General features: G+C 42.6%; 1 protein-coding gene across 2 annotated transcripts in view; it reads left to right on the top strand.

The window, feature by feature from the left end:
* Positions 1-18,355, top strand: part of nbas (NBAS subunit of NRZ tethering complex) — a 153,337-nt gene that overhangs the window by 37,082 nt on the left and 97,900 nt on the right. For both annotated transcript variants that reach the window (XM_080047550.1, XM_080047551.1), the window contains exons 20-26: positions 1,831-1,935; positions 2,435-2,571; positions 7,393-7,479; positions 9,086-9,239; positions 13,365-13,550; positions 16,756-16,929; positions 17,341-17,474. In XM_080047550.1, the coding sequence (XP_079903676.1) occupies positions 1,831-1,935; positions 2,435-2,571; positions 7,393-7,479; positions 9,086-9,239; positions 13,365-13,550; positions 16,756-16,929; positions 17,341-17,474 (977 nt within the window). The remainder of the gene's footprint in view (positions 1-1,830; positions 1,936-2,434; positions 2,572-7,392; positions 7,480-9,085; positions 9,240-13,364; positions 13,551-16,755; positions 16,930-17,340; positions 17,475-18,355) is intronic.

Raw genomic sequence — 18,355 nt, 5'->3', positions numbered from 1 at the left:
TTGAAGAATTACTTAAACAAATAATCCATTCTTGCTTTAATTACCTGTTGATTGATTGTTTAATAAATCTATACATTGTTTCAGTTCTACATTTGATAAAAGATCAGAAGTTGACCAACAGACAAGTGTAAAAGTCTGCTGGGGGTCACTTAACTGGGAACCAAGGGGTGCTCCATGTACGCTGTAATCACAAATGGAGAATAGAAGAGAATATACTTTTAAGACTCAAAAGACACCTTTTTGGTCACAGTTATCCGCTTGAAAGCACAAGCCATTACACAGCCTGTGTGTAGACATCTATTGAGACGGTGGTAATCCATATTGTGAGTGTGTGTGACGGATGACTGAAAACAGCCTCCTGTGTAAACACTGTAAAACCAGAGAAAGTAGTGAGGCTCAGGACAGGAGATTTCCCTTCAATGTTCAAGACTTCATAGTAAGGAGAGAGCATTTGAGGTAGTATTAATTATAAAAATTCTACATATAAGTTTTTAGGCTCACTATACAGTAGGGGGCTGTTTTATTTGTGTTTGCAGAAGACACAAGCTCATTAAACGGAGCTGTTAAACATTCTTTATTGCTCTGGTTTGTTCTCCTATCACCGACGTAATGCTTTCTCCTTTCATATCCAATCCCTCCAAAGCACAGAGGCTTTCCTCCCATGTTATTTATTGATACTCTCACACCAATAATCACTCTAGAAATATTGCAAAGTTGTAGGAGAAATATACGTGAGTCATATGAAGTACGTAAATAAAAGCAGGAATGGCTTTCTAAAGAGCAAGCTGAGAGATGAATTGGCCCTGTTTTGACAGAAAATATGGTTTTGCTCTTTTTACTGATAGGCCTAGTATATAAATGCATCAGCGCAGCATAGATGGATACATGCTTAATGTGGAACTTTGACACTCAGAAGTACCCGACGCTCTCGATTTAAGATTTACGAGGAAAATTGTTAACATGCACACCCCTCTTATACACAATAAATCACCGATCGAACAGTGCCACACTTTCTCCCATGGAAAGAGGAGAGGAGAGATGATATCTCACCCTTCTAAATATTCAACTCGGACAGAGTGACGTTTCTCTCTCTTTATTCGGACATTGTCATGGTAACTGCAGCACTCGTCAGATTTCTTTTTGGCCCAATTTGTTCTCTCTGGCTGTCTATGAATATGATATTAGGGTTTTTTATCATCCCGACTTGGGGTGGCTCTGTCTGCATAAAGGCTATCCATCAGACACACACACACACACACACACACACACACAAACACACACACACACACACATACACACACACACACACACACACACACACACACACACACACACACACACACATGCACGCACGCACACACACGCTCACAAATATCTACACAAACACACACACACACACCTAGACACGCTGGAATGGAGGATTCTACAGCGATTTTATACACACAGGGGCACATAAATCACTCCAAGCCAAAGGCCAGGGCAACAAATGTTCCCTCCTGACATATGCGTGTGCACACAAGCACTTACGCTCCCTCATACCTTCCTCAGATGGTTCTGACCAAAAGGACAAGGCTGCTGTATGCCTGGAAGTTAAATAGCACCTCTGTCGACTTTGTCTCAGCGCATTCATTTGCAGTCACATCCATTGCTCACTCTTTTTCTCTTATCTTTTGACTTTTTCTATCCACTCACACCATTTTGGATTGTTAAGGAAAAAATAACCCTCTGCTCTCCACACTCTTTTTATGAACCAAAGATGTATTCCGTCTTCATCAATTCTTCTGCTCTCTCTCTCTCTTTCTCTCTCTTTCTCTTTCTCTCGCTTCCCAGGAGATACTCGGCGGTCCTCACGCAGCCGAGCAGAAATACGATGCCGAGTTCTTCAAGAAGTTCCGCAGTCAAAATATGGTTCTGTCAGCAAGAAACTACGCCAGGGTAATGCCGAGCACACTCTTCCCTTTTCTCAAGATTTCTCGCTAGTCATCATCACGCTTAATTCAGCTGTCTAAGCTCTCCGCATCTCGCATTTAGCACTACTGTGATATGCACCCAGTTGCCAGTTCATAGGGTTCACAAAACTAAATGCAGGATTATACAATAAATCCTACCTTCGCGGAGGTTCTTGTTGAATCTGTTTATAGAAAGGTGTTGTTTCAACTGTGTGAGAATTTTGTGAGACTGCAACTTGTGGCACTGGTGAACTGTGTTGCATTATACAGAAAGGTGTTTCTCTAATTCAGCCTATCGTCACGATGGAAACATATTACTAACACCTTTTTTTTTCATTTTACAACTGCGGGACTTTCCTAGTGTTTCTCTAAAGAATTGTATTGTATTATTGTTTACTGTTCATTTTATGCTCTTTATCTTGGTACTGTGCAATTGCTGTGCACAGTTTAAAATCAATTCAGTTACAGTGTTTGTTTTCCTACAGGAGAGTAATGTGCAGGCCCTGGACATACTGTTCACGTACCACGGAGCAGAACTCCTCCAGCATCGGCTAGCTATCATCCACAACTTCCCAGAAACCACTTCCCCTCACGAGTACACCATGCTGCTGCCCGAAGCCCGGTGAGAAAAAAAAAGCAAAAACACACAGACACGCACACGCACACAACGCTATACCTAAACAAGAATATTTTCATCTCTTTTTAAAAATCACTCTTTACTACAATTCACTTTGTGACACTTTCCCTCTCTGAAAATCAACATTTACACCTTTCTGAAATGCAAAGTCTCCACTTTTTAAATAAAAATCACGTACGCCTGTCTTGAAACTGGGCATGAAGTTCTGTTTTTGTAACTATTACTGTTCCTTCTTTTCCTTTTTGTGTACTTCTTAAAATCAGGAATCACTTTAGCTCTTTATCTTCAAAATCTACAATACAAACATAATGGAACGTCTGTGTGAGATGATTGCAACTGACTGCCCACACTTTGATTGTATGCTAGTTTTCATCTCACACGAGAGCAGACAATACCTATGAAGGAGAAGATGGAGGAGGTACTTTTGAGGGGAAGAAGTCATTCCTCACCCTTTTGCCTTTATGGTTCACTAAAACAGGTGACTAGAGCGGATTAACCAATGAGAGCAGCCCATCCATCCATTGTGCCTCTGATGCGCTCTTCCATACTCTGTGCTACATATAGCACAATGCATATGCATAGCCAAGGTCCCCTGGAGTCGTGATCTAAAAAACATGAAACACTAAAGAAATGATTGTATGGCTTCCGTCCACACGCACGCACGCACACGCACACACACACACACACACACACACACACACACACACACACACACACACACACACACACACACATACACATACACACATACACATACACATACACATACACAAACACTCACACTCACACCACTGCCACTGGTCCCTTTTATTAGCGATGTCGAGTTTGTATGGAGGTCAGGCAGCTGTGGCTCTGCAGTGAGCATCCATCATGGCTCTGGCGCTGTGGGGCACTTTCCTATTTTCCCCAGCCTGTGAGCACCAACCGCTCCTCCCAACGGCGCTCGCTCCCACACTGCAGCAGACGGGGATGTCGACTCAAGCCATCTGTTTGTAGCAGCTCACACACTTTATCCTAATACACTAAAGACTTAGTTAACTGGAATGGGGGGGGGACACTCTCCTGTGGTATTGATCAGGTCTTACCACCATTCTCTGTGAGTTTGCCGTTGTAGAATGCATAATAGGGGTGACCCCGAATGGTCAACTTTTTCGATGATTCAATAGTTCAGTTGTCGCAAAATGTGGTTATGAAAAAGACGGATCAGTGAATGCCGGCTGACTATGGAGGTGATGAAGGTCTTGATTTTTATATGGAATTGCGTTTCCCCCAATAAATCATGATACATCGCCTATTGACATATACATACATATCTGCCTATTATAGCCTACATTAGATACACATTTGAAAGAATGGAAGCCATTGTCGAAAGCGAGAATATGGATCCATGAGCAGAAAAGAAAAAACAACCATAATTTGACTATAGGCAAGATTCCGATTCTACTATGATAATTCTTAGTTGGGGACACCCCTACATACACTGCCCAGGCCAACAAAAAAGGCACACACTCAAATATTCCGTTGGATCATCTTTAGCTTTGATTACGGAACCCATTCGTCGTAGCACATTCTGATAAGTTTCTTTTTGGTATATAAGGTTGCTGAACCTAGAACTGACCAACTGAAGCAACTCCAGATCCAACTGTACACACTGTCCCCACAGGCTTATACAGTATGCACTAGGCATGATGGGATCATCTTTTTATCTGCCTCTATTCTTACCCTGATGTACCCATCACTCTGGAACAGGGTCAATCTGATCCCATCAGACCACACAACCTTTTTCTATGAGTCCAATCTTTATATTCCCTAGCAAATTGAAGCATTTTATCCTGATAAGCCCCACTGATAGGTGGTTTTCTTAGCACAGCTGTATAGTCCATATCCCTTACGTTCTCTTTACATTGTGCCTGTGGAAATGCTCTTACGATCACTATTAAACATAGCCAGGAGTTCTGCTGTCCATATTTTACATTTTGATTCGACCAAATGTTTAAAGTGATCTCCCATCATGATCATTAAATCTTTTTCCCGACCACATTTCTTCCTTAAAGATGACGGTTCACCACTATCTATCGGTTTTAATAATGCGTTGGACATGTCTTAACACATAGTTTGAGAAATCTCCTTGGTTGTTTTCTTTGGTTGATGCTGGCCAATAATTTGTCCCTTCAAATGAAACAGAGTGACATCTTTTCCACGAGCACAACATATGTCTTCTGACATTCTTGTTTAAGAAATAAGAAGATATTAGGGTTAAATAACATGTTGCCAATTGAAACACATTAATCATTGCAGTTGTTGACCGATGGAGGGCTCTTAACTATTTGCCTAGTAAAATCCAGGTACCAACTTTTTTTTTTGGCCGGGCAATGTAATAGTGGTATTCTGTAACCAACTTTTCCCCGTATACCTTGAAAGCGTTTTCCCAGTGGGGAAAAAAAAGAAATAAAGTGAAAGGCCGGCTCCAGGTTTGCTTTGCATCTCCATTCTCCTCCCCACCCTGCTTCTTCTCTGCCTCTCTCAGGCTGACGTCAAGTAGATTAGGGGGCGAGAGCGAGCGCGGAATAAATCATTCCTCCCCATCGATATCCGAGGCTCTGGCACCAATATTTACTCTCCACCCTATAACCTGGCTGTCTTTAATGAGGAAAGAGGGGCCTCTGGAGTTAGGGAAGAAGGGGAGAGAGAGCTCCACTTTCTGTGGGGCAGAAATAAGATTCCTCGATCCCTCCATCTCTGTCATCTCTGTCTTTAAATACCGTCGTGGTGGATGAACTTGTGTGCTGGAGTGTTGGTGAAAAAAAAAGAGTCTCCCGGCTTTTGTGCGTCGTCATCAATCACACGCGCTCCTCGGACACTTCTTATGTATTTTGTGATTGGATAGAATTGATGGCCGTGTTAAGAAAACCCCGCCGCAGCATGCGTGCTCTCGGCCTTTAACTGCACCAAAGCTGTGGATGATTTGTAGCCCGCGCTATCTCCTTTTGAGTTTTACAGCCACGGTACATATTTTTCTGTCCTGCAGACAAATAGATAAGAGGAAGAAAAATGCATTAATCCTTGGAATAAGATAAAAACAGCGTCTGCTGCTCATCCCGGTGTATCGGTATATGCGCTCATGCAATTCGCGTGTTTGTTGCGAGCATGTGTCTAATGTGTCCCGAGTCTCGTCAGCACTGACATGTCAGGTTACTGAGTCATTCTTCACTTTGCTTTATTTTCTTGTGTGTTCCCCTATCCATCCTCCCCAGACCTGTCTCACTCAAGGAGACCAGGAAAGGAGTAAAGCTCAGTATCAACAGAGCATTTAGAAAATAAAAGCCCCCCCGCTATTTACAACCGAGGCACGACACAGGCTCTTCTGGAAAGATATTTTGACTTGTTTATTGTTGTGCTTTTGTTTTTTTCCCCCTTTACCTTTCCCACTTTATCTTTTCCTATATATTTGAACTGTATTTGTTATCTGGTTCTCCATCTTCTCCTTGTTGTTGTCTCCCCCCGACCCTCAGCCTAACCTGTAAATATTTAAGCTCTTGTGTTGTTATCCTTTTTTGTATTTTACTTTATCTGAGTATTATTTTTTAAACCCCTGTTGTGATTTTGTTTCACTATCGTATATATGCCAACGCTGGGGTCTGAGAGAAACAGCGTTTACAATCCTCAAAATGTCCTGTACATGTGGCAGAATTGTAGATAAAGTAGACTTTGACTTATTACACTCCGCTGTTTTAATTTCCAATAGGTTGCTACCTCTCCACCCGAGTTTTCCCTATAGTTTATGACCATGTTTAGTTTAAGCCAGTAAATGTCTTTGCTGATTTACCAGGTGCCATTATAGGTGGGTAGGTTGGTGGGGTGGGGTTGGGTGTGGGGTGGTGCGTTCACTGGTCTTTCTTCTGATATCTGCGCATGACAACGGTTTTCCCTAAAACCTGACCCTCCTTCCTCTAATTCAGTGCTTCTCAAATGGTGGGGCGTGCCCCCCTGGGGAGGGGGGGGGGGGCGCCGTGAGTTGTCAGGGGGGGCGCGGGCTGCCTTGATTTCCAACTGAAAAATAAATAAAAAATAAATAGATTTTTTTATTTGATTTTTTTTAAGTGCTAGCAAGCGCGATGTGTGCTTGTGTATGGTCATATCCGCGCGAAAGGCCGCGATTTGCAGTAAATAAATGTCCACATGTGTCTCCAAGTGTCTCTTTAGGCTATTTAAAAAGAAATCAAGCAAGTAGACTAATAATAACATTAATTAATTATTGGCTATCGCATCACAGAAGGCCTATTGGCCTATAATAATAAAAAAACACCACCTTAACTATGTTTACAGTTAAAAAAATGTTTTGAATGAAATGCAAACCTCAGTGAATCATTTGCTCTTGTTTCTCTGTCCTGAGATTCACACAGACTGAGCAGTCTTGTTTAAATGTTACAAATTGAGCTAATAAACTGAACTTTGAATTTCTTTGCTGCAGAAGTTATCTCAGCTAATTTTTGTTATCTAATTTGATAATAAGGTGATTGTATGCAGAATGGTTGTGCCAGAAACAGTGGTTTTGTACAGATAAATAAATAATAAATATTAGCAGGTTCTCAATAGTATTTCAATTTAGGGGGGGGGGGGCGCGAAAACATTTCTGTCCCTTGGGGGGGGGGGGGGGGGGGGCATGACGGAAAATAATTGAGAACCACTGCTCTAATTTATTTTATCTCCATCTCTCCTCCTCTCTTCTTCCATCTCTTGCTCCTCCTTTGCCTTTTTCTGTCTGTCATTCTTTCTTTCTACCTCTTTTTTCTTTCCCTCTCTCAGCTTGGATGACAGAGATGAGCTGGCGTTGATTCCATGGGACGAGCAGAGGCACAGAGAGATGGACTGGTGTGAGGTAGAGGAGTGCAGGTAAGCAGCGAAAACATCCCTTTTGGCAATAACCGCACCTAACATTATCACATTGTGTATTCATCTCTACTAATGAGCCAATAATTTACAACAACTGAAATACATCATTGTAAAATCTTCCCCCACACCCATGATTACAAAGCCCTCTCGCAGTCTACAATTGTTAAAATTCACGCTCCATACCAGGCCAGATGCTCGCGCTGGCATCGCAATGTGATACGAAACATGACATCCTATTATCCAAATGTTAAACAGAACCATAACAAACTAATACCGAATCTCGTTGCACTGCCAATTCATGCCATTTGCCACCACTTCTGTTGTAGGGAGGCCAGCATCATTTACAATTTTATTAAGCAAGCTCCTTTTATTGCTCTTTCGTGTCGTCATAAAATCAGTCGGCTATTGTTGTGCGAGGCCAGGGCTTGCAGGGTGAAATTGTGATTCTGTGATACTCCGATTGTGTGATGCCAGATTTTTTTTTAAGGTTCGTGTTAATGACACAATTCTGTCACCCACGTTTCCTTTTTTTCTTTCTTTTAGCGTAATATTTCCTTTTTCTCGGTTTCTGTCTCTTCCCTTCTACCTCCAGCCCTCCTGATAGGATAACGGTGGTGGGCGTTAGTATGTATTTTTTGTCGTTCTCTCCTAAATACCATAAGAAAACCAAAATTATCACAGAGTTAGTCTTGCCTCGCAATTCTCCCTGGCTTCCCTATCCTGTTGGTTGGCTTTCAGACCCAAAAAGTCCAATGGTAACACAGCAGCCCATATAAACTGATCATGGCAATTTTACCTTCTTGTTTAGATGGACTATATTTATTAACAACAGCATGACATTACATTTGTCATTGACTTTAAATAAACCACTAGTTCCCAATGTTCATGGGAACATAACACATCACCCAGTGAGACAGTGTGGGGCTCCATTAAAGAGCAACTTTTACAGGTTAATTTTTCTTTTTCAAACTTAAGTTATACTTTTTTTTAAAATTATCATCTGAAATGTTGAAAAACATTGAATTATCATCACATTTTTCCTTTTTTATTTAGCTGTTTCCCCCCTTTTCTGCTCGTACTACATCCCTATAAGGTGGATAAACAGATGAAATACACCACACTCTCCTTCCTTGTCTTCTTAAAAAAAGATGAACATACACACTGAAAAAACACTGAAAAAAGGAATACAAAAATAAAGGACAAATTTAAAATGAACAACAAACATGGCAAACTCTACTATACAGGTTTCTATGTCAAATGTTAAAAGGAGAATTAAAATGAGGTGTCATGTAGGTCCTTTCAATACTGTTATGTAGGCAAGGAAAGACTTCCAAATTTGTTAAAAAACTTCTTTGCTTTCCCTGAAATTTCATATAGAATTTATCTGTATAAAGTGCTGGGCTGGGGAACTCTACCAGCCAGATGTCAAAACAGGGGGGCTATCTCTTTGTTCTAAACCTTAAGAATAATTTTTTTCGCGACCACCATCCCATACTGGATCGACAGAGCTTTCCAATGACAAGTCGAACAAAATAGAATATCAACACATTTATTTTTGCCTGTCCCCCGTCCCCCGTCCCCTGTCCCCCTCCCCTGTGTTATTCAGAGCGGTGCTGGAGCAGAACTTGTTTGATGACGACAGCTTCCTGTACGAGGAGGTTCCCGAGCTGCTGAGGTTCCGCACAGCCACACCCGCCATCGAGCTGCTGACCGACTGGTACCAGAACAGAGCCAAGGATATCGACTCCGGCTCCAGACAGGTACCAGCGCGCATGGCGTTATGAAGCCTCCGTTGTGATGGCTTTAAACACTCAAAAGGTGGAGTCAGCGATTCTGGAGAATGCTTATCGTCAAAATCACTTTTTTTTGTGTCAAAATCTGTGAATTCTGTCAATATCTGTCCAGTGTTAACACACAGCCTAGGCTCTGTAAACGGGCATGTTGCTAGCTGCAGTGGGTCCCCTGTGTTTACATACCCTTTGTTTACGTACCCATTTACAGAGCCAAGGCTGTGTATTATCACCAGATTTTTTTTCAGCACACACACAGTACAGACAGGTAGCGGATCGTGAGGAGATATTCACTGACTTTGATAAAAAGCGATTTGGACAACAAGCGTTCTCCAGGATCGCTGACTCCACCTTTAAGCAGGGTTTAAAGCATCAGACAGCTGATTGCCATTTGGGACAGATAGGCTTTACTTGAGAATAGTTTTTTCATTCAACAGATCCCAATTGCAATGGGAATAGTCTGAATTTCACTTTCACCTCCCAGTTTGAAGTTTCTTTGCACCCCCCCCCCCCCCCCTCCTTGTAAGTGATCAAAATCAGCTCCAAAAGGTAGAGATTGCTCTGCTGAGGTGAACAATTTATTCTTGACACCTTGCTCAGGTTCCTCTTCGGGGTTCCTTCCACTTGATTAAAAACTTCCAGCGGGACAGCAAGCAGAGAGAAATTAATGGACATCTGGCAATTTGGTAGAAGATAATTGCAGTCGCACTCTTATTTTTAGATGATTGGGGCCGGGAAAAAAAATAAAAAAAGACTGCAGAGGAGATGTTGCCAACCTCCATCAGCGAAGGTCACTTTGATCCTATCTGTGACAGTCATTATCATATCGGCCATATGGACTTGTAATGAAGAGTAACCAAGGCTTCTGTCATCTGCGGTCTGTTGCTGTAACTGAGAAATAAGACTTGATGGGGGGGGGGTGGGGGGGGGGGGGGGGCTTGTTTAGTGGAGTAATGGGATGTAACCGGCGGAGCTGCCCACTCATTCCGCCCACACTATTCCACACTGTCGCCCTCTTGGTCCTCCTTCACCGTGATGGATCAAGGTTGTCACGGCGCTCTCTTTGTCTCTGTGAAAGCATTTACTGGAGGCCACAGTCATATCTCTCTCCCCTCCCCCCTTCGTTTCACCATTCTATCCCTTTTTGCTGGGTCGTAAGCGGGATGGAGAAAAAGAGATTTGGGGATCCATTGCTCTTTTTCTTTTTCAGTCGTTTCATCATCATCATCATCACCACCGAGAGAGAGAAAGAGAGAGAGGGACTGAATGTTTGTCTTTAAAATGAGGTCTTTGTTAGCCGCTAGGAATCACAGCAGCTCACTCTTTTCTCATTGTCTCCCTTTTTCATTTTTTTTTCATCTCAGCTCATCTCCCCGTCTCTCACGTGTTACTACAGGAGCCTCTTGGGACCGTCCCTAACTCTCACATCTCTAACTTTTTCACACACACACACACACACACACACACACACACACACACACACACACACACACACACACACACACACACACACACACACCCACCCTATCCTTCCTGCCCTCCTTAGTTTTTTTTTCGTCTCATTTGTTCTCTCTCGTTTGCACCCTCCTCCCATCCCTCATCTGGCTGTGTTTATGCTTGGGAGAGCGTTTTAATGGAGCAAAATGGGGTTTGATTAAAAGAAAGCACATCGGAGGGCGCCAGCGGGTTTTAAACCAGTCACGGAACCGCAGGGAGCGAGGCGCTTGAATGGGATGATTGACAGGATGACTCACAGAGGGAGATGGAATAAAAAAAAAAGAAAACAGAATCACAAGCACAACCAAAAGGAAGAAAAAATATGGGAGATAAATGCTTTGCCAGTGTAACGTACTTAGTTAGGTTGGGGCGTATTACAAACACAGAGAGAGAGGAAGACGAGCAGATGTTATAGGTAAAAAAAGGGGAAAGCAATCTCATGGATAGCGGGAAGAAAACAGATCATAGGGTGAAGGGTAGAAATGTATTAATACATTAAAAACAGGTGTTGTGTTGGCAAACAATGCCTCGTTTCCACAGTTCGCAGCACAGTTTGCGACATAACAAACAAAGTACTGCGCTCCGACATTTTTCTCTAAACACAAGACTCTCTTGCCGAGGTGATAACACACAGCGGTTCATCTCTTGCACATAAAATGATTCTGCCGACCTATCAACTGACTGTGTTGTGTAGCTCCACCCTTTCTGGGATTCTTTGGGATGGCTTGGTACCCCAACGGAAGGGTGACAAAATAGGTGCGGCTCAGCTCGCTTTTTTTGGTACCCTTCCCAACATTTGACAGTGGAAACGCAAATGAATGCGAACCACATCGCTCAGTGGGACTGGAAATGAGGCTCAAATGCTACAAAACGAGGGGGTGGCTGCGGGAAGCAGAGAGATAAAGGGGGGACAGGCCTGTAGAGACGGCAAAGGGCCAGACTGTGAGTTCGAACGGAGGCCAATTGTGATGACGGTTACGGAGTTCTTGTAAGAAGTGGGAAGAGAGAGACTGTGTGTTAGAGAGAGAGAGAGGGGGGAGCGTGAAAAAACTGTAAAGACTTGAAAAGAAAATGTGGAAACGTTGTGTGAAATAGAAAGGGAGGAGAGACAAAGGCGGATCAAATTGAGTTGGAAAATTAAACTGAGAGGGAGATAGCACAGGGAGAGAGAGATAGAAAGAGAGAGAGAGAGAGAGAGAGAGAGAGAGAGAGAGAGAGAGAGGGGAGAGAGACAAAGGATACAAGTTGTGTCACAGTGCAGGGGATGATCAGGGGAGGGCATTGGGACGAGGTCGTAATTAAAAAGTGTGAGATGTTTAACATCTGAATTGTCTGTGCTTGGATGGGGAATCTATCTCTGAAGAGAGCATAGAAAGAGAGAAGGAGAGAGGGGGAAGGGGGAGGGTGAACACGGAGGATCTTTACTCACTGTTAGATCAATAGGCTTCTCTCTTTTGTTGTATCTAATTGCTCAGGCTCTGACTCAAGGTGATTTGGAGTGTCTCTGCTTCTGTGTCTTGCACGCGTGTTTGCGGTTTATAAATAAAGGCCTGCGATTATTTATTCCGCGGGAAACGTGTCGAGATAAGCGAAAGATGACAAGACTGCCCGACCCAGTGTGTGTGTGTGTGTGTGCGCGTGTACAAGCGAGTGCCAGAGGGCTCTCTCCTTTTTTAAAAGGTGGGGAGAAAGCAATCATCACTACAGGGGCCCAGCGGCATCTCCTATCGATTGGCTTGCGCCCACAGGTGGCTGAGTATCGATTGGCCGGGCATGCTGCCAGCGTATAGGTGGTCGGGGAATCGATCGGTTGCTCTTCTGGACGGAATTTTATTGATCGTAGTGGCAGGAAGCCTGAATCATCCATGTTTTATTGTCCAAAGACTAATGATTGGATATTAGTAATGACCAAGGTATTATTTGGATTGGGATTAGTTTGGGATATTGTTGTTTTTTGTTAACGTCCACGTTCAGTGACCTCAGCAACAGTTTTTTCTTTTTGATTGAATGACGTGGCGCCCTGCTGTGCACAGCCTCTTTACTCGCCTTTTCAACAAGTTACTGGGTCAAATGGATTGTAGCAAAGCACAAGGTGCAAGAACGGATGTATGGGAATGTTATGGGATACAACAGCAACATGGCTGTCATATCGGAGAGTATTTTTGTACTGCTTTGAAACAGGTGTCCATGTTTTATTTTGTACGCCCTCTGGAGTTTGATTCATTAGAAGGCATGCGGGTTAGAAGTTGAATTTGAATGGCATTATTTCATCATCAAAGTTATGAGTTGTAACATTGGTGAATTTACCCCTAAAGTAAAATAGAAGATCTCTAAGAAATGATGAGCAAGTATGTTTCACCTTCATCTTTCATTGTAAACAAACGTAAAATAAAATAAATTCAGGTTTAAAAATGTAATATATTTATTCAAGTTGTTCAAATTTGATTGGCCAAAAATTTAGTATAAAAGTCAGTTGAAACATCTGGGAACCTAAGGCAATTCAGTCTAAGAAAAATTCAATGGATGGAATAGATTTACTTCCATAGACTGTGTATTGTTTTTTTTTCATGTTGTTCTTTGTTTTCTTTCTCTCATCAGGTGGACTGTGCGCTGTCACTGGTGCGTCTGGGGAAGGAGCGGGAGATTCCGGGCCTGGAGCTCTTGTGCGACGACCTGGTCACCATGGAAACTCTGGTGTACGAGACATCGTGCGAGCTGAGTCTAACCCTCAAAGATTTGCAGCAGCTCAGAGACATCGACAAGCTCCGCCTGCTCATGCAACATGTAGGTGGCAGAAATTTGCATTATCATTTGACATTTCACATTTTCCCTGGAAGGCTTTTTGTCCATAACTTTCTTTGGATGGCATTATTGGTTTGAAATTCATATTCTACATATCATAAAGTTAATGAAGGAAGTCTAATTTAAATAGTCTTTCACTGGTGCATGTGCCAGCATTATCTTTCTTAACCACAATGACCCAGGCATGAGAAATCATGTTGCTACTTAAGTATCAAAACATGGTGGCCAATAGTTTTTTAACAAATCCTCCTTGGCGATGAATACATTTTGTTTTTACAGTGCACCCTCTTCTGAGAAATTATAGCTTCACTCGACTCTCCGTGTTAAATTTGCATTTTTCAGCAGGCTGCTTTGTGGTTGGGTGTTCCTTGTCAGTAAAAATGAGAAAACTTGCCTGCCACTTCCTTACAATTAAGTTTCCTGTCACAGTGTGATTACATAATGTGTGCTATTAACAACCAACATAGGCAACAAAGCACACTTAAATAAGTTTGAAAATGTAGCAAATAGCAGTCTCTTAGAAAATCAGTTTCTTTAAATTTTGGATATGTTTGATGTGACAATACATTATTACCATCCAAATACAGTAAGATTGCTATGGAAGCTATTATGTACCACAGTTACAAGTCTCCTTGCAGTACATAGGGGAGAACGGGGTAAGTAGGCACACTTTTTACTCTAGTGAGAATTGCTCATCACCAAAACATCTGTCAATAGCCATTCCTACATTAAATTGAAGCTTAAGGTGTTGGCTAGAAATGTGTGTCTCTCTTTTTTTCCAACTTATTGTAATGAAGAAGTAATTTACCATCAAAGACACTCTGACACTTTGTGACAACCAACCCCATCAAGGGGTCGGTTGTCACACACTATGGGGTTGTTTGTCACAATGTTATCTTAATGGGAAAAATCTTAAAAAGAAGGCAAGGAGGCAGAACCAAATTTGAATGTTTAATTGCATTGTCAAGTTGACAAATAGGCCTACATAACGTTCTGTAGCCTTGGCAGCTGGTCTAGTTTGGGATGCACTGGGTTGTTTTGATTTTGTTGCCCTTTTTTCTTTTGCTTGCTAGCTGCCTTTTCCTGCTCTATTCTTTCCTTCTCTGGGGTGTCAGTGAGGATACAGCTTGACAATTTATTTCGTTATTGGGTTCCTTTTCTGGCTGCAGCCTTGAGATAACATGTGACAACCAACCCCCCAAAAAATTTGACGACCAACCCCAACTTGAATTTCTTGCTAGCATCAAGGCCAACAACCATCTGACAACTAATTAGCTTTCTAACCACAATCTAAACTATAGTTTACCCTTCACACTTTCTGAGGGTAACAAGTGTTTTGTTATAAACCCATTGTGTAAAAGCCTAGAAGAAAAATACTGAGAAGCAAAATATTTTGAATTTGACATGAAAAACACAAAACATCCTCTCACCTGAAATGCAGCTGTCTTCCTCCCAGGAAGTCTATGTATGTGACCTCTGATCCCAATTCTGGACCTTTTTTATATCAACATTTCAGAGCTAGCGCGCTCTGGTGGCGAGATATAACGAATGTGACATCCAACCCATGTGACAAATTACCCCGTTCTCCCCTACAGTAATATGAGCTGTCCTCTAAATTGTTTCTAATAACTGCCAGCGTCAGCCTGTGAGGACCACTGCCAGTAGGATCTGCCACACAAGCAGCCAGCCAGCAAATGATGTTGACTGCACTAACACATGCTGTTTGACTGGTGCTCCCTTTGGGCGTTGTGCAAGTGTGTGTGTGTGTCTGTGTGTGAGAATGTTAACCAAACTCGCCTAGATTCAATCTCCTTCTTTACCCGTGTCTGATGCCTCTTTTTATCAGAAGCAGTGTACAGCAAAGTGAAATGTTTGCATGTGGGTGTGCACGGTTGCATTTAGCATCTGAATATTTTTTTTGAATCTCTTTCCTCCCGAGGTTGCTCTCTTATCTGTATGGATCCTAAGTGTCAAAGCTGGCGCATGGTGGGTGTGAGGCCATGCACAAACTGGGCATACATCCCCACCAATCACAGCACAACCCACCTACTGTAGCTATTATAGGTCAAGTTCAGGAATAATTGCAAGGCGCAATTTCATGTAAATGAAGTTTAAAGAACTTTGACCTGTTCCTAATGAAACAGTTGAATATAAATATATATATGAACATGGAAATTCTCCCACGGATATGTATCTGATTTGCATTCGTAATCGAAAAATTGCAAAAAAAACAAAAAAAACATACCACCTAAAAACATAACATTTTGTGAAACTGTATTTCTTGGCCACCTGACAAAAGTCCCATTTCAATTCTGCTGTTAAAAGGAAAAGCTTTCCACTTATTAGGAGCTTGTTATATCAGTGGCAGCAACACATAGAAACTTCTGGGCCAACTTGACAATTGGCACAAGCCTTTCTTATTTCAGCCTACATATAGTAGAAGGACAAGTACACGTGTACTTACAAGCATTAATGCAAAATTATCTCTTAAAGTAATAACTGTGCTGTCAACGGTTCTACGTCCTCTACAGCATATCCCGTTGTGAGACTCACTCCCATACAGACAAACAATGTTTAAGTGGTTATGTTTAGTTTTGCGGCATACAATTGAATTTAAGATGAATCCACTGATTCTCTGTCAATCCATCAAAATCACACAGTCATTCATTATTTAAATACACATTCTCTGTAAACGAAAAACACACTAGCTTTCTCCAAAGGGAGCCTCTGCCGCCGTTACACAGTATTCACTCCTTTTTTTCAAAAGTAAGTTACAGAAGGAGTAAGTGTTCCATTTGGCAAATCCAGTGTATGAAAAAATATACAATGTTTAATTTCTCGGTAAATACATCTCCTGACAATTTCCAAAAATTATATTTGCACAAAGAAGGTGGAGAAGTTAATTCATCAAGTTGTGGTCAATGTAGCCCTGACCTCAGATCAGAAGATCTTCATTTTCATCTCTTCTCCAACATTTGTAAATACAGAGCAGGGGAAAAAGTTACGTTGGTCATAAAGTATTAGCCTTTCTCAGTATTTTGGAATAAGGTGGGTTCCATCATTTATTCAGTATGTATGAGTCAAGTCAACAGGAAAGCTAAAACATCAAGTGGCCCATTTGTGTAATGCACCATCCATTTAAATATGCAGAACCGTGTCTTAACATTAAATGCCTTTCTGTTGCCAGTCCACTTCTGAGCGCTATGTGAAAGACACCTTCCAATGGATGGTGCCTTTCCTGCACCGATGTGAGGGACAGCAAGAGGGGGCCGCTAAATCTCTGCTCAGAGAGTATCTGGTCAGCCTCGCCCAGAGAGACCTCACCTTGCCCCTCGTCATCTTCCAGCACTCCAAACCTGACGTAAGGAAAACACACACACACACACACACACACACACACACAAAGATACATATAAAGTGTGGCGGGCATCACCTTTGGGCAATCATAACGCACACATACACACATGTCTCTGGCCATTTGTGCCATGTCAGGGCCAGTGCCGTATCCCTGCGCTGTAAATGTTATATTTATAACCCCATAACGTCACAGACAAGGACAGGTCTCCTGGCTATTAGGAAAACTACACACACACTCGCACACATTCACACACACACACACACACACACACACACACACACACACACACACACACACACACACACACACACACACACACACACACACACACACACACACACACACACAGACACAGACACAGACACAGACACAGACACACACAGACACAGACAGACACTCTCGTCTCCTCTCCAGTGTCAGCAGAAGATCATTGGGGATCCAGACCAGCTGATGTCTGTGGCTCTGGAGTGCATCTACAGCTGTGAGAGAGACGACCAGCTCAGCCTCTGTTACGACATCCTGGAGTGTCTGCCGCAGAGGGGCTACGGGTCAGACACACACACACACACACACGCTCACGCAGCCATGCATGTTAACACACGCTGAGATTTATACATATATAACCATGGTGAAGCAGTCCACCATCGACCCCATCCACAAGAATGCCATGGTAGAAAACACTTACCTTTTCTTCCACTCATCTGCCTCTCTCCTAGGGCATATCAATAAACCTAACTACCACCTCTGCTTTTGCCTCTTCACCTCCGTCCCCAATTCCCCCCCCTCTCTCTCTCTCTCTCTCTTTCTCTCTCTCTCTCTCTCTCTCTCTCTCTCTCTCTCTCTCTCTCTCTCTCTCTCTCTCTCTCTCTCTCTCTCTCTCTCTCTTTCATGCTTAACCCTGGCCCCGAGGAGCCATCAGTTAGCCTGGCTGCAGTCTTTACAGTATTTCCCACCTGCTACCAATGCACACTCTCTCCCTCAACTCTTCTGGAACACATTTTATTACATTTGGCAAAAGGGCCTGTCTCTAAGTGTCCCGAGAGCCTTTGTGTGGGTAGGCAGCGCATAGAAAGGAGAGTGAGTGACAATAAAAAACTGAGCGGAAGAAAGCAAGGAGAGTCAATCATTGATAAAAAGGGCCTGTAGAGTGTCGGAGTAGTTTAAATGAATTCAAATGACTCCCTCTTTACATGGACTATCCGTCCTGTTTGCACCTTAATTGGAAAATGTAATTACTACCTACGACGAGTGCTTTGTTTCTTTTCTTCGTCATTTGGCTGCAACGAAGCAGCCTTACTTTCCAACGCTGGCACACTTTGTCCTTTTTACATTGGCTAAGGTAGCTCGCTAGCTGTGATAGCATTCATGTCTTTTGTAGGCTGGCGGCAGGGGATAGCTGAACTTTAACCAGATATAATGAAAATGCTTG

This window comes from Ammodytes marinus (assembly GCF_949987685.1).
Source record: "Ammodytes marinus genome assembly, chromosome: 19".
NCBI classification, from domain to species: Eukaryota; Metazoa; Chordata; class Actinopteri; order Uranoscopiformes; family Ammodytidae; genus Ammodytes; species Ammodytes marinus.
This window is presented reverse-complemented; position numbering and strand designations above follow the sequence as displayed.